The sequence below is a fragment of the Artemia franciscana genome, chromosome 15 (assembly GCF_032884065.1).
Source record: "Artemia franciscana chromosome 15, ASM3288406v1, whole genome shotgun sequence".
Taxonomy (NCBI): Eukaryota; Metazoa; Arthropoda; class Branchiopoda; order Anostraca; family Artemiidae; genus Artemia; species Artemia franciscana.
In genome coordinates this window covers 21,035,493-21,050,346 of record NC_088877.1, presented here as the reverse complement: position 1 = coordinate 21,050,346, position 14,854 = coordinate 21,035,493, and the positions used below count along the sequence as shown (strand labels likewise).

At 35.0% G+C, this 14,854-nt stretch overlaps 1 protein-coding gene across 2 annotated transcripts in view; it reads left to right on the top strand.

Annotated features, from left to right (window-relative positions):
• The window catches only part of LOC136036165 (SH3 and multiple ankyrin repeat domains protein 2-like), a 148,998-nt gene that overhangs the window by 99,863 nt on the left and 34,281 nt on the right, over nucleotides 1–14,854 (top strand). For both annotated transcript variants that reach the window (XR_010619651.1, XM_065718229.1), the window contains exons 7-8: nucleotides 3,975–4,236; nucleotides 10,769–11,125. Coding sequence is in view for 1 of the 2 variants with exons in the window: in XM_065718229.1 (XP_065574301.1) it covers nucleotides 3,975–4,236; nucleotides 10,769–11,125 (619 nt within the window). In the remaining variant the exon portion in view is untranslated. The remainder of the gene's footprint in view (nucleotides 1–3,974; nucleotides 4,237–10,768; nucleotides 11,126–14,854) is intronic.

The following is a 14,854-nucleotide window of genomic DNA, read 5'->3' as shown; positions in this document are numbered from 1 at the left end:
AAATTTCTGTTCGATTTGGGTTTCATTTTTTCTGTAATAGTAAATTTTGGTCGCTTTGAGTTTGAATTTTAACAGGTATTTGTATCTGCTGATCTTAAGTTTAAAATAGCCCTTACTTTTCTTTGAAAAACTTCTTTTTCGGAAAGCTTTTTTAATTAGTACGCCAAGTAAATTAAGAAATTATTTCCAACTAATGAGCTGGTAAGCCTCCCAGTACCAACTTTGGAAAGAAACTATAAGCTAGACGTAGATGAATTTAAAAAGAAATTAAATCCTGATGGACAAGCTATTTAAAAACAAAATTGATCTTTACCATTATTTGATATGAATGGATACAAAGAAATTGAAGAGAAAGTAAAAATCGTAGTGGCGATTAAGACACAAGGTGATCAACTAGTGAAGATAAAGGAAATTAAAATGGATCTGAAAAATGATTGTAAAACTAGACTTAAAGGAAGTGTGAGGAGAGACGAGGAAATAGCAGGGAAAGATGAAATTTTGGCAGAAATGGAGTCTCAGCAGCAATAGCGGGAGATGAAAGCTCCAGAAATAGTAATGACGATAAAAAGAAAACAAAAGGAATTATTCAAAACTGAGAGGGAATATGATAATAGAGTCAATGAAACAGGAATGAATGTTGGAAGGTATAACTTGGCCCGCAATGAAGACTTCTCTCTTTTTCACTCGCTAAGATTATCACTACTTTTTGTTCTGCTAATATTAGTGATGGGGCAAATACTTGAATTTCTATGTACTTAGGTTTTTCAATTATATGCCTTCTATTTCATTACTGTTTAAACTACCACTTGAATTTATTTTTTCCAGTGTTAGCTGGTTAGTCGTTAAGTCTTTGTTTTATTCGATTCCCAAAAGGCTGGAATATAATGGACTTATTTTATTTTATTTTTTATTACTTTATTTTCTTCACAAACAAAACCAATTTCAAGGTGGAGGACTAGAACGACAATAATTGTCATATCAACTGTTCCTTATAAATCATTTACCCAGCCTCTTATTTTATAGTTAAGCCAACGGAAAATTAAAGCGAATTAAAAACGAATCTAATGGACAGGAATATTTAAAAAAGTAAAAAAAAGAAAAAAGAATAGAGAGTGAATTTGGACATCTAATTAGTAAATTCTGTATCTTAAATTCTTCTTTTGAAATTTTCTCTTGTGTATGTTGAGAAAAATACAGACTACAATAATTTTTATGTCAATATAATTGTTTACAAATTATTTTAAAACATCAAAGGATTTATTTTATTTTCCTATGCAATAAGTTCTGGCCTTAAGGATTCTAGTTCCTGTTGTGTTACCCTTGCTCAGTAATACAAATGTAAAAAAAAAATTATGACTAAAATGTTTTTTGCTCTTATATTGAATGGATGATGTCATTTTATAGAAATGTATTTGTCAATTTTGTCTTTTGCCAGGAATACTTATAATATTGTCCATCATTCTCGTTTTTAGAATAACCTATACGTTTCCCAGTGATTTATGGCTTAAACATATGACCGTCCGGATTTTGTCCTTCTTCTTGAGGTCAATAGTCGTGATAGCGGTTTCCCAATTGTTTTTTGGCATTTCGCCTTTACAGCATACTCTACGCTTTTGTATACTTTTTTGTAACTACTTCGTCATGACGTATTATGTGTACGCGTCATAGGTGACAAGCCGACTAAAATTTTTTAGTAAGGAGGGGAAGAGGTTGAATTTCTTTTTCTTTTCACCAGAAAGTATCTTGTATTTCCTTGTATGACATAATTTTGCAAGAAAAGGAATAAAAAACTAAACCGTTATTGCTCTGAAAGTAAACCTCTTAGGAATCATGTTATCATACTCGTATGTTCCATAGTGACATGACATTATTTTTCTTTGGATCAGGACCAAACCTGATCTTTGTGGGATAGGGAGGAGAAAGGTCCCCAAGTTCTCTTTATTAGTACTCGATGTATCTCCTATAATTGACTTTTTTTTACTGAATATAATTGGAAGCAAGGGTATTTGTCTAAGCTTTGCCTTCTTGGCCGGGAAGCATCGCGCCTAAATTTCTGCCATCTGTACATCTACCAAAAACAGTTACTGGGTTTAAACAAAACTTGGTTGGAAGCAAAAGCTCTTGTTTTCGGTCATGACTTCTGGAGATCTGAACCCGATCTGACCTTTGTAGTTAAGGGTTCCTAGTTTCTTGTTACGTAACTTTTGCATTGCTTCACCTTTGCAGGTTCCATGCACTTTCAACTTCTGTGGGGGGGGTGAGCAAATTGTTAGTACAGCATCTACCAAAACTGATGATTGAATATAAAAAAGTCTTACTGTTAGTATGAATAAATTTCTTATCTTGGTCTCAATGGATGTCCGGTCACAGTCAATCATCTTGGAGACGGTGGGGAATATGTGTTACCAAGACTCATTCATCACGACATTTAACAGAACGATTTATTGGTTCCTAATAAAAAAATGATGGCTGGTGTTTACCCCCCCTGAAAAATACCCTCCGCGGAAAATGCCCCCTGTGGACCCCCCTCCCTGAGGAAAATACCCCCTCCTATAGAAAATACCCCCCGTGGAAAATACCCGGAACCTGTGTCTTATAGCCACCACATTCAAGAACTGAAGAGACGATAACCGGTTTTCATGGTCTTTGTACCAGATAATATTAACCTCGGCTCGGTGGGAAGTTACATCGTAGCTATATTTTAATTAGATATTTAGTTGGTATTTTAGTTACGTTCGTTTAGGTTAAGTATTTAATATAATGCGGTCTGAGCGACCCCCCCCCCCTTCCATAACTCTTTGTTGTAGTTTCCATAACTTTGTTACTAAACTAGTATATTTTCATCATATTTTGGTATCTTTCATTTATGATTAACCTAACTTCAATTCTTGAGTGTGTAGCTAACAAGGAAGTACTGAATATTTAATAAAAATATACCTACATTGTTGTGTATATACTCTCTAAGCAGATCTAAGCGGATTATCACTGAGTACATACTAAAATACAGAAAGAAATCGGTTCTGTCGGACCAAGAACTTGAGTGTCGTGGCTATAAGACACAAGTACTAATGTCTCTCCCCTCCTGAAGAAAATATTTCAATGGAAAATAAGGCTTTTCAATTTCGAAAATTTTATTCGAGTTTTTTTTTCCGTAGGGGGAAGGAATTTTGGTACTTGTGTATTTTGCGCCACTCACTCAAGTTTATGCTCTGTAAAACTCGAGATCAAACCGGTTTCTTCGTTAGTTTCTTTCAGCTTAGCGTGAGACAAGACAAATACAAGTGACGAAATAGATGAGAAATATGTAATTTGGACTATATATTTGCGCATAATCGGGTGAGGGTTAAGTATTTGGACAGTTTCAAGTAAAAAAATAATTCTAATTTCATAATATGCAGAATAATTGTACTTATCTTATTTTTGCATGCATACCCACTAAACTTTACACCTCCCCCCCACCAGTGTGCAAATCTATTGCCCAAATTTTTTTCTAGAGTAACGAAGAAATGAACGAAGAAATCGCTTTGTTCTCGAGTTTTACACAATGTAAACTTAGGTGAGAGGCGTCTAATACACGAATACCGGAATTTTTCATGGAGAGAGAGCCGGATTTCCCGATATTATTTAAAAGCTAACAGAAGTTAAATTTAAAAAAATAGGTTTTTTCCTGAAAGTAAGGAGCAACATCAAAGCTTAAACCGAACAGAAATCATTACGTATACGAGAGCTGTCCCTTCGACAAAACCTTGCTCTTTATGCTGAAGTTTGACTTCTTGTCCTAATTCTTTCAGAACGATTCCTGTAACACAATGTCCATTTATTTAGAATAGTGAGCTTTGATTTAAAATTCTAAAAAAGAAACTTTTATCGTAAAGAAACTACCACATATATATGTTTATTACTTTTAGCCACTGATGTATTACTAGGGTACTGGGTATTAAAGGTTTCATGATTGTTCTACTTCCTGGTTCTAGGCATGTCGAAATGGTCTAGTGCAACAATTGGAGCATCTTTTGTTTTACGGTGCTGACATGAATGCACGGAATGCATCTGGGAATACACCTCTCCATGTGTGTGCAGTTAACAACCAAGAGGCATGCGCGAGATTGCTTCTCTTTAGAGGATGTGTCAAAGATGCTCTTAATTACGCTAATCAAAGTCCTTTTCAAGTTGCGGTTATAGCAGAAAATCAAAATTTGGCAGACCTGATTTTGGGTTTTAAGGAAGAAGATGTTGGTAAGTTTAATCCCTCATATATAGGATGTAGGCAGGACCGTATCCAGGATTTTGGTTTGTGGGGAGGGGGTACAAAAAACGCATCAAAAATGTGTTTTTATGAATTTTAATTATGTTTTAATGATTAGGACAAACATTTCGGGAGAAGGAGATTCAAAACCCCTTACTCCTTACCTGAATACAGTCTTAGATTGTCCTCTTCGATTTTTTTTTATTTGTTTTATTTATCTGCTTGTCGCTGAGATACAGGAAACTGTTTACCTCAAATAACAATATGCAAATGATGTGGTCATGTTTTGTATCTGTATATATAAAACATTGAGTAATATCAGCCAGTCTTTGAGATAGAGGGTTCTGTTGGCTGCATGTTCTTTTGGCGAGAAGATACTGCTAAATTTGTCTCCCAATCTTACGGAGAAAAGGAGCTTCATAATTCGTTTCGGGAAAAACTGTGACTTGTGTCCTGTGGTTTTGGTCACGAGAACCAATTGCGTTGAAATAATATGAATTGTTTTAATAAGATGGAAGTCAATTTATCTATAGCAAGGCAATAAAGAAAAAAATTAGTTGTTAAATTGCTTGTCCTAATGAACAAGAAAACACTAAAATCAATGACATTATTTCGTCTATCGCTGACATTGCCTGCTTTTTCTCCTTGTACTCGGATATTGATTGATTGTTGTACTAGGATTTTTTTATCTTCAGACTTTATTTACATAAAAAAAAAACGTAAATGAAAGGAGCATATTTGTTTAGTACTTTTTCAATGAGGTTTTTCGAATGTTGTATAATTCTGTATTTAAATCTAAAGTATCTTTAAAAAGACAGTAAAACCAAAATTTTGACTGTTTCTCTCAATTCTATTTTATTGAACAGTAAAAAATTTTAGCGTAAAGAGCGGGGCGTTGAGAAGGGAACAGCCCCTTTCATACACGGAATAATTTCTGTTCGTTTTAACTTTTAATGTCGCTCCTTACTTTCAGTTAAAAAGAACTATTTTTTTTGTTTAATTTCTGAACGTTTTTGAATTAATGCATGTTTGATTTTGGCTCTCCGTACATAAATTATTAAAATGGAATTTGTATATTAATTCTTTTTTGGCTAAATGGCTTTCTCTTAGTTTTGATCAGACGATTTTGAGAAAAAAGGGGTGGGGGAGGAGGCCTAGTTGCCCTTCAATTTTTTGGTTACTTGAAAAGGCAACTTGAACCTTTAATTTTTAACGAACGTTTTTATTAGTAAAAAATATACGTAACTTAAGAATTAACTTACATAACGAACCTTTATATTCTTATATTTTTATTATTTATATGAGAGGGTTTTTCCCCTCGTTAATACCTCACTCTTTACACTAAAGCTTAAATTTTGTCCCAACTCTTTAAATATGACCCTTGAATCAGAAAGACCGTAAAATAAATAGTTGAAATCACTAAAAATACTTTAGCGTAAAGGGCGAGGTTTTTAGGAGGAGATGAACCCCTCATATGCGTAATAATCTCTGTTCGTTTTAAGTTTTAATGCTGCTCCTTACTTTCAGTTAAAAAAAACTTTTTCATATTTATTTTTTCATTGTTTTTTTTTATAATAATGCTAGAAAATCCTGCGTCCCCTTCATTGAATTTCTCTTCCCCCATGACATACTCCTCCAAGGAAAGATCCTCCCACATAGCCCCCCCCCTCAACCCCCCCTCCCAAACCAAAATAATCCCCCTGAAAAACGTCTGCACACTTCCCAATAACCATTACTGTATGTAAACACTGGTCAAAAATTGTAACTTGCAGCCCCTCCCCCGGGGACTGTTGGGGAGTAATTCATCCCAAAGACATAGTTATTATGGTTTTTTACTATGCTGAACAAAATGGCTATCTCAAAATTAAAAAGTTTTTAAACTTTTAAACTTAAAAAGGGCCCTAGAACTTTTCATTTCCGTTAGAGTGAGTCCTCCATTCGGTCGGTGCGATGACCCCTGAGGAGGAAAAAAACAACAAAAAAACAAATAAACACGCACCCGTCATCGGTCTTCTGGCACAAAATACGAAGTTCCACATTTTTGTAGATAGGAGCTTCAAACTTTTACTGTAGGGTTCTCTGATACGCTGGATGCGGTGGTGTGATTTTCGTTAAGATTCTATAACCTTTAGGGGTTGTTTCCCCCTATTTTCCAAAATAAGGCAAATTTTCTCCGGCTCGTAACTTTTGATGACAAAGACTAAATTTGATGAAACTTATATATTTAAAATCAGCATAAAAATCCAATTCTTTTTATGTATTTTTTATTATCAAAATTCCGTTTTTTAGAGTTTTGTTCACTATTGAGGCGGGTCGCTCCTTACTACAGTTCGTTACCACGGACTGTTTGATTTTCACTTCCAAAAAACCTAAAAGATATAGGGTAAAGAACTTTCTACACATTTACTTATCTGAAAAGTAGTTATTTTGGTAGTTTTTGAATAACAGAGTAGTTTACCTCATCTTCTAAACTAAACACTACTAAGAAATACTAAAAGATTGGCGAAATTGGTATATGGCCAAGGGCTATTGATAGATAGATAAATATTTATTGCTACGAAAACCTCTTCGGGCCATGAAAAAAAATTAATAAACTAACAAATTAATAAACGAACGAACAAACAAATACTTACGGACTTCCTAAAAACATGCATAACAACAAAGATACCGTAACATCATTATGACATAGCAATAACAATAGGATTAATAAAACACATACTAAGACACATAATAACTTTATAACACCGAATGGTAGCACACAAAATAATAATAATGATATCAATAATAACACAAAAAATATTAAGAACTCAATAAATCACTAACCTAAAACTAACCCCACTCATGGGGCATTGACAAGGATCATTTTTAGTCCTATAATTTCTATTGTATCGCCATCTTTCAACAGTACCTTGAAAACTACTCTGAGTCGAAGTTACCCACATCATGTCTTCCCAACACATCCCTTTTTAAATAAACTTCTCCCTCCCAGGACTCCTTATCCAGGCCATACAGCCTTAGATGCGCCGAGGATGACTTCTGATTCTGCTGTCTTTGGTTTTCCTGCTGTGAGTTTTTCCGTAAACAGTTTTCGACTAGCCCTATTTCTAAACCTAGCCCTTTCCCCTCATTCGAATTCTCACCAAAGTTAAATCTGTCAAGAATCACCTTGACCTGGGTAGACCAATACGTTTTTCTGCAATCAACTAGCATTTCCTCATATACATTCCTTACAAGCATGCTGCTTAGCAGATTTAATAGAAGGGGTGGGGCTGGTACTCAATTAAATCGGAATTAGCTTCGAACTTGTAGTAAGTAGAACTTTTCTGAGCGTAACAAAGTAAAAATTTCTGATTATAGTGTTTAGTTTAGAATTAAACATAAACATCACTGTGTCCCTTAGTTTAGTACCTGGTTTCCATGTTTTCATCGAGAAATTTTCAAGATTTGATTTAATTTGCGCTTTTGTGGCTTACATAACATCTTTGATGGATATAAAGGGATAAGTGTATCATAAAAGTATTTTGTTCCTTTGTTTTAAATAATAATCCAAATGAATGATAATCATAGATTCTCAAAATGATCTTACATAGTATGTTTGGGGATTGTACAAAGGAGATCTCTTCGAAGCTTTTCCAGATTGTCGGGTCCTTTTTTTCACGAGTAAGACTTCGAATTTCTCTCGCCTGAGAAACCACTATTAGGAAACCTAACGATGCTTTGTTTTTTGTGTGGTTTCTATAAATTGGTTTTAAAGGAACCAATTATGTCTTGTAGGATTATTTTTTCCTTTTCATTTTTTAAAGCTAATGTCCATTACCTCCTGAAATGCAACTTGACTTTGTTGAAAGTTTTTTTTTCTATTATTTTTATCTGGATTAATGAAAAACTAGGTTTCCTCCTATGGTGAACAGAAAATGAGAAGAAGTTGGGCTAGGTCAGTCTATAAATCAACTTCAGTACACTCTTACTTGAGGATGTTTCCTTTCTAAGCGTAAGATGTTTTATAAATGTGTTCATAAAACATCTGATTCGAATTGCCAGAGATATTTAAAACGGAACATATTGGCCTGCCAGAGAATATATCCTATCTAATTTTTTCGACTTCTCTAATGTCATGCCAATGCCTTTTAAATTAGAGATTTTGATTCCTTTCGATATATTTTTTTTTGATAATTACCTACATAAAGTTTTTCTAAAAGAAGGTTGAAAATCTAATCGTAGCAATACAAAAATTATTATCCATTCTGGTTTCCAAAGGTATTACCCACTGAAAACAAGTTTTAAGCATTTTTATTCCGTTACAAGGTTGCATTGATGTTTTGGCTAATTTAGGTTTTAGTAATGGTAAATAAAAAGGAAGGAGTTCAGGTTATGTCATAGACTCTACCAGTCAATACAGCAGGCAAGGCCGTAACAAGGGGGGGGGGGATTGAAGGGTTTGAACTCCCTCCTGAAATGTTTGTCCGACTAGTAAAACCGTAACGAAAATAAACAAATTTTTGATGCCCGAAAATATCCTGGATACGTTCTTGACAGCAGGGCCGATTACTGCATTATTGTGACTAAATTAAAAACTGTATGGTACACACACACAAAAAGAATTTGGAAGTAATAAAAAACCCCATCAATTCCCTTGGTCTGTAACCTCTGACTACATTTGCAGAGGCGCATTTGCTTGATAGGATATAATAGGGCAGACCAGCCATGATCTGGACGAAACAGATTATACAGTGCATCTTCGTGAAAGACTGTCGTAATTTTGTTGTTCCAAGTTGAGGAAACGTTATTTAGCAATTAAGCTTCAGCTTCTCTCATCAGGTTTAAAGTTTTACTGTTAATTTTGATTTTAGTTTTGATTGTGACTTGACCTTTATATGTAGACTTTGCTGTGCCCCAAATACTATGCCTCTTTTTTCAAAGAATTTGTGTTCCTTTGTACTTGTTGCTCATTAGCCGTTTATAATACTAATTTGAAGAAAAAATATCGACGAGTTTAGAATATAGCATTGAGCTATATCCAGTTTAAAACCGAAACAATAAAACTGGAAGCGACATTGGAAATCTAATTAATATAAATTTTCCTAATATAATCAAGTAATAACTTGTTATTATTATAATATTAAATTCAGAAGTAGGGATAAACTACACGGCTGCCAAACTATTGTTAATTTTATTGTTTTTTTCTATAATTTTTTTTTACCTTGTTTCAGGTATCCACAGGGAGGTATTGGTAGACACAGGGAGAGTAGCTTTGGACTCCCGTTCTTCTTAGTTGTCGATTTCTCTTGTAATTTCATACAAGTTACATATGTTTTGCCTTTTTGGGTATTTTGACCTCGTGTCATCCTGTTCCTTCAAAAATAAAAGATGTTGGCCCCCCCAAAAATATGTTACCTTGCTATACTAACTGGTCTCCCAAGCACATTTTTGGCTTTTATTCCTTGCAGTGTCATGAGAGAATTAATTAAACCAGTTCTTAAATTAATTTTATTAAAATGTAATTTATTTATTTGTATTTATTTATTACTACTGATAGCTGTAAGCTTTATAGCCTGTACTGCCAATATTCGTGTAATTATGCCCTCTGCAGCATAATTCTTGAACCTAAATTTCTGGTAATTTGGTGCCAAGGACGGATGAGAGGGTGGGGCGGCTGGAATGCAATTAAATTCGTAGTAAATTTATATTCAATTAAACTGATTTCTTTTATATGAATGAGAGAAGAATTGTGCCGCTACTGTAGGAGTTACTTTGGAAAAGTAATTTTGGCAATGATAACCGATTTTTTCCATCTGTAATTCAAATATGCGGAATTCGAAGGGAAAAAACGGTGACTGTCAGTTTTCTCTTCTTTTGATTTCTCTTTTTCTCTTCTTCTTTCTCTTCTTCTTCTCTTCTTCTTCTTTATTATATTAAACAATTCTATTTTTGGATTCCAATAACCGCTTCCTGTCTATTGGAAACCTAGCACCCATACTCCCATTTTCTGCATGAAGTGCAGCTTGAGATCATTGAGTTGCAAGCAAATGAGTACATTTTGGGCAAGTTCAGAGCAGAGTATGCTGGTTTTACCAGTTTTTTTTTGCCCAAGGAAGAGAATTTCCTAATATTGAAACTCTTATATCAAGGTACCTTTTGTTATTTGGAACGACTTGACTGTTTGAAATAGTCGGTTTAATCAGTATGAACAAATTGGTCCAGAGAGTTCACTTGAACTTACACCTATTAGAAATCCCCTTTCAAATTAGATGCGAATATTCTTGATACCAGTTGCTTTCATCTTCTTAGTTTTACTGAGTATTCAATTCCAAATGTCCCAACCCTCCAAAGTAAGTTTGATGCGTCAATTGCCAATTAAGGAAAAAGAATTTAGGGATTATCAATTTAGTCAATTAGGAAAAATAATAAAATCAGTTCTATACAACGAGAGTTAAAATTTGTTTCTGTCTCAGATTTATGACCTACTTTTCGACTCCGTTATACTCCTTGCAGTTCTTCATTTCGTCACTTTTTCTATTCTAGTGCCATTTAAGGAAGTGCCGTCGTACAACAACCGCCGACGGAATGCCGGCTTTGGAAGATATCCTTCTGAATACCGTCTTTCAACACCGAACACCCCTTCCTCGTCTTTTTTACCTTCTACGCCAACTCAAGCAAATGTAGCTCACCTCGTCACAGGGTCATCTGCTGTTCGTGTTCTACCTCCTCTAAGTTCGTCAGGATATGGAAGCATTGGCGGAAGTAGCTCTGGAGTCCCACCTTCCCCGTCTCCTTCTGAAAGGGCCTGGACTGACAATCTTGCGTTGAGTACTAGTTCTGCTTCTTCGTGTACTGCTGATAGTGAAGATGGAAGATCTGCCAATGGTAGCAGCATTGCAGGTATAATCTTCTGTTTTGAACTACTTATAGTTTGGGGGAAGGGGGGTGGTTAAGAAATTACCTGAGGAGAGCTTGTCCTTTCTGGATTATGGGAAAGGAAAGATTGCATTCAAATTATCTGACTTGTCAAAGAAAAGGACGATCTCAAATTTGAAAACATGTCTTGCTTTTCCTCCCATATTATATTTATGTGATTTCTTCTGACGGCCTTTCCCGTCAGGCCTTTCCCAAGTCTTGTCGATCTTGGCATCTAGACGCTCATAATGGTTATGCTAAAAGCGTAATCTAGCCAAACTTGTTACCTATTAGTAAGCAAATTTAACTTTTGCACTCCTATACTTTTTCTGGCAGGGATAATAATGGGCAAGTAAACTTGATTACAAATCAAAAATATTTGGCTAAACAAATATAGGGTAAATTGACGATATTGAATGATTTAGCTTCATTAACGCTCAGCTTTAAGTCCTCTCGGTGTTTTAAGTGGGCATTATGCTACTACTAATAAAAACTGGACTCAGATTGACAATTGTTAGATTATACGGCGATCAACAAGAAAAGATTCCAACTTCTGAGGAGTCCAGTGACATTTATCTGCATGATGAACATTTGTCAAATAGTTAAAAAAGAATGATGTGCACCGTTAATCCAATATCAAATTTCCGGACTAATGCTTCATTCAAGTGATTGGTGCAATTTACAAGAATAATATTGCTGCAGCTTAGGTCGAAAGTAAGTTCAGTAGCTGGTTTGGTGTCTAAGCAGGAGCTAAGCAGGATTGTATCCTATCCCCGTTTGTATGTATTATTTTGATGGGCTGTGTCCTAAGGAGCAAGGCAGGGGCTATGGGAGATCATTTCGACATGTGAAGCGAATTCGGCTCTATTAGAGCTTGTGATAGCCTTTTTGAAAATAAATATTATTATCTTATCTTATCATGGAATCAAATAGGAGGGTAAAACTCTCTTGGACATAGACCATGTTGATGATTTGAATATCCTAATTAAAATTGTTAGCGAAATGAATGAATTCTTGGGGGTTGGTTTTGAGAGTTTATGGTATAGGAAAAGGTTTGAAAATTAAAGTTAAGAAGATTAAATCGGTTAGACTAAGAATAAAACAGTGTGAAGAAGGGATGTTGGGTAACAAGAAGATCTACCAATTAGATTATTCCACATACCTGGGTAGCATTATTAGTAGAAATTTTGGACGAAGTGAAGATATAAAAAGTAGAATAGCTAAGGCTACTGTGTTCTTTTCGCAGTTGAAAAAAAAAAATTATGGAAGAATAGGAAAATGGGTTTGTGAACCAAGATTAGGATAGTGAAAGCTATAACGGCAGTTGTCAAGTATGATTTTGAAACGAGGACACTTCGAAAGGCAGATGAATATTTGTCAAATGCTTTGCAGAGGAAATTACTGATAATTTTAGGTATCTGTTCGGCTGACCGTATCTCGAAAAACAAGCTGTACGGAGATTGTAGTTATATCTTACTTTTTAGGGCTATAATGAAAAGAATATTGAAATTATTCTGACGCGTTTTACGGGTGAAGGATGAAATATTGCCAAGGATTTTTTTTTGCTCAAATATTTGTGGGCAAACAAAAAGCAGGTCGTCCCCTAAAAGGGTGGGAAAAGGTTGCAAGGAAGGATTTAAAGGAAATTGTTACCTTATGGTATGGGAAAAGGATGAAGCTTTGAATAAATTTGGGCGGAGGAGTGTGTGCGCAGCGGTGTTGGCCTCAGGTTGCTTGGTGTTGCAATTAATTTTAGTAGTAGTTGTAATGCTTCTGAGATCTGGCGATAGGCTCCTGCTAATACTTGTGATTTACGATGCTTTCCGTAATTTCTTACTTTTTTCATATAATTGTCTTGCCGTTGGTTTATCTTCTGTTCTCGTTGTTTCTCTTTCTGTTTTTTTTTTTACCAAATATATGCTGATCGAACAGTTCTATTGAGCAAGGCTTTGAAATGATGCATGCCTTTGAAAATCCTTGTCCCATAAGTTTCAAGCTGATCAGCGCATTGTTGTGCAAGAGTCGGAGAATAAGCTTCCAATAAGATACAACATGAATAATTTTCTGCTTTTGGATGATATTTTCGGGGTTTTCGAGGTACTGGTCCACTTTGCTTATCCAATCACACATTGAAAATCCTTCCATGTTTTCAAATGAGGTAAATTGCCCAACCTTCTGTTGCCCACCGAGTTGGTCCCTAGCTTGGACTTAGCTCTTTTTTGCACTAAATCCCTAAATAACTATTTTACACCGAATCAGTACTTAGCATGTATATTTTTGAATCAGGACCTAAGTCATTTTTGTATCGAATCAGGAGTAAGCTCAGTTTTCCACCTTGCTCTTAAAATCAACAATACGACTTTAGTTCCTTTTTTTGCATCAAGTCAAGAATTACCTTACTGAGTCAGTCCGAGACGGGTTCTTAACTTGTTGTTACATCAGGACTTAGCTTATTTTAGTTCCGAATCAATCTGTAACCTGGACATAACTTGTTCTTTCACCGAATCAGGACTAAGACCGCTTAAAATGGGATTGGACGTATCTTGGGTGCAATTTTTACCACCCATCATACAGATTTAAATTCCTAGCTCGACTCCAATTTTAAGAAGTTGAGACATGCCCACAGTACTAAAATATATCTGTGTAAACTCATCCTGTTAAACAAGTTGAAGTCCTTGCTCTTTGCGCTGCTTGGGCTCTGCCCTCTCTCCTCAAAGGCACATTTTTGACATTTCAATTATTCTCAGTGAAATGGCTATCCAAAATTTCGATCGATGTTATTTAAATCGTTTACATACAAAAATGGGATTTTGTTTGGATTACACACCCTCATTTTTTTGAATAGGAAGCTTTTTTCTGAATTTACTGATGTGAATTTCCAGGGGTGGGTCGAAAATATTTTGTTGTAGAATAAACGAAAAATAGCACTTCTTTAAGTACCCCTTGAAGCATACCTGCATATATGGAAGGATGAAGGGGAGGGGAGTCCCTCGTCCCCGGCTGGCGTCGGTAGGACCCTTTTCCGTATCTTAAAGTGTTGCCTAAGAATTCTATATATTTTTAAGTGTTTTAGATAGTGCCACATGGTATCATCCATATTGTCCATCCCTTTTTCAATTTTTCTCATACTTTCCATGTTTAAATGGTATTTCGCTCTTGTTGAACAATCTATTTTAACAGCGTTGAATCTCCAGATAAAAATTGCAGAATATACAATATTCCTGTAAGGAGAGGGGATCTCATTTGAAGTAATTCTCTTTTCCCCCTTTTCATTTCGAAGGATCAGTTTTCACATATTAAGGGCTTAGTCTCTGTGTAAATGTCTATCTCCCATATTATTCATAAGGGATGCTCTGTTTTAGGATCGGAAATTTTCAAGCTAATTAAATGAAGTTGAATTCTATGTTTTATCATTTGGCAGAATTATGTAGTGTCGTTTTATAGTCACAGAAGGCTATATTGTAAGAGATTTGCTATTTATTCGACTTTTTGCTGAAATTACAGACCCTTACTTTTCAAAACTAAAGCACTTTTTCTGGATTTATTAGTGGGAATTTGCTGAAGGGACGGGGTATAAATATTTTGGTACAGAATTTAAAAAAAAACTCATTTCTTTCAATTCTTGTTTGTTTACTGTGTACTTTGTTCATATAATTAATTTAAAAAAAACTTTCCCAAAAAAGAACTTTTTCAAAGAAAAGTATAGAGCGAAAT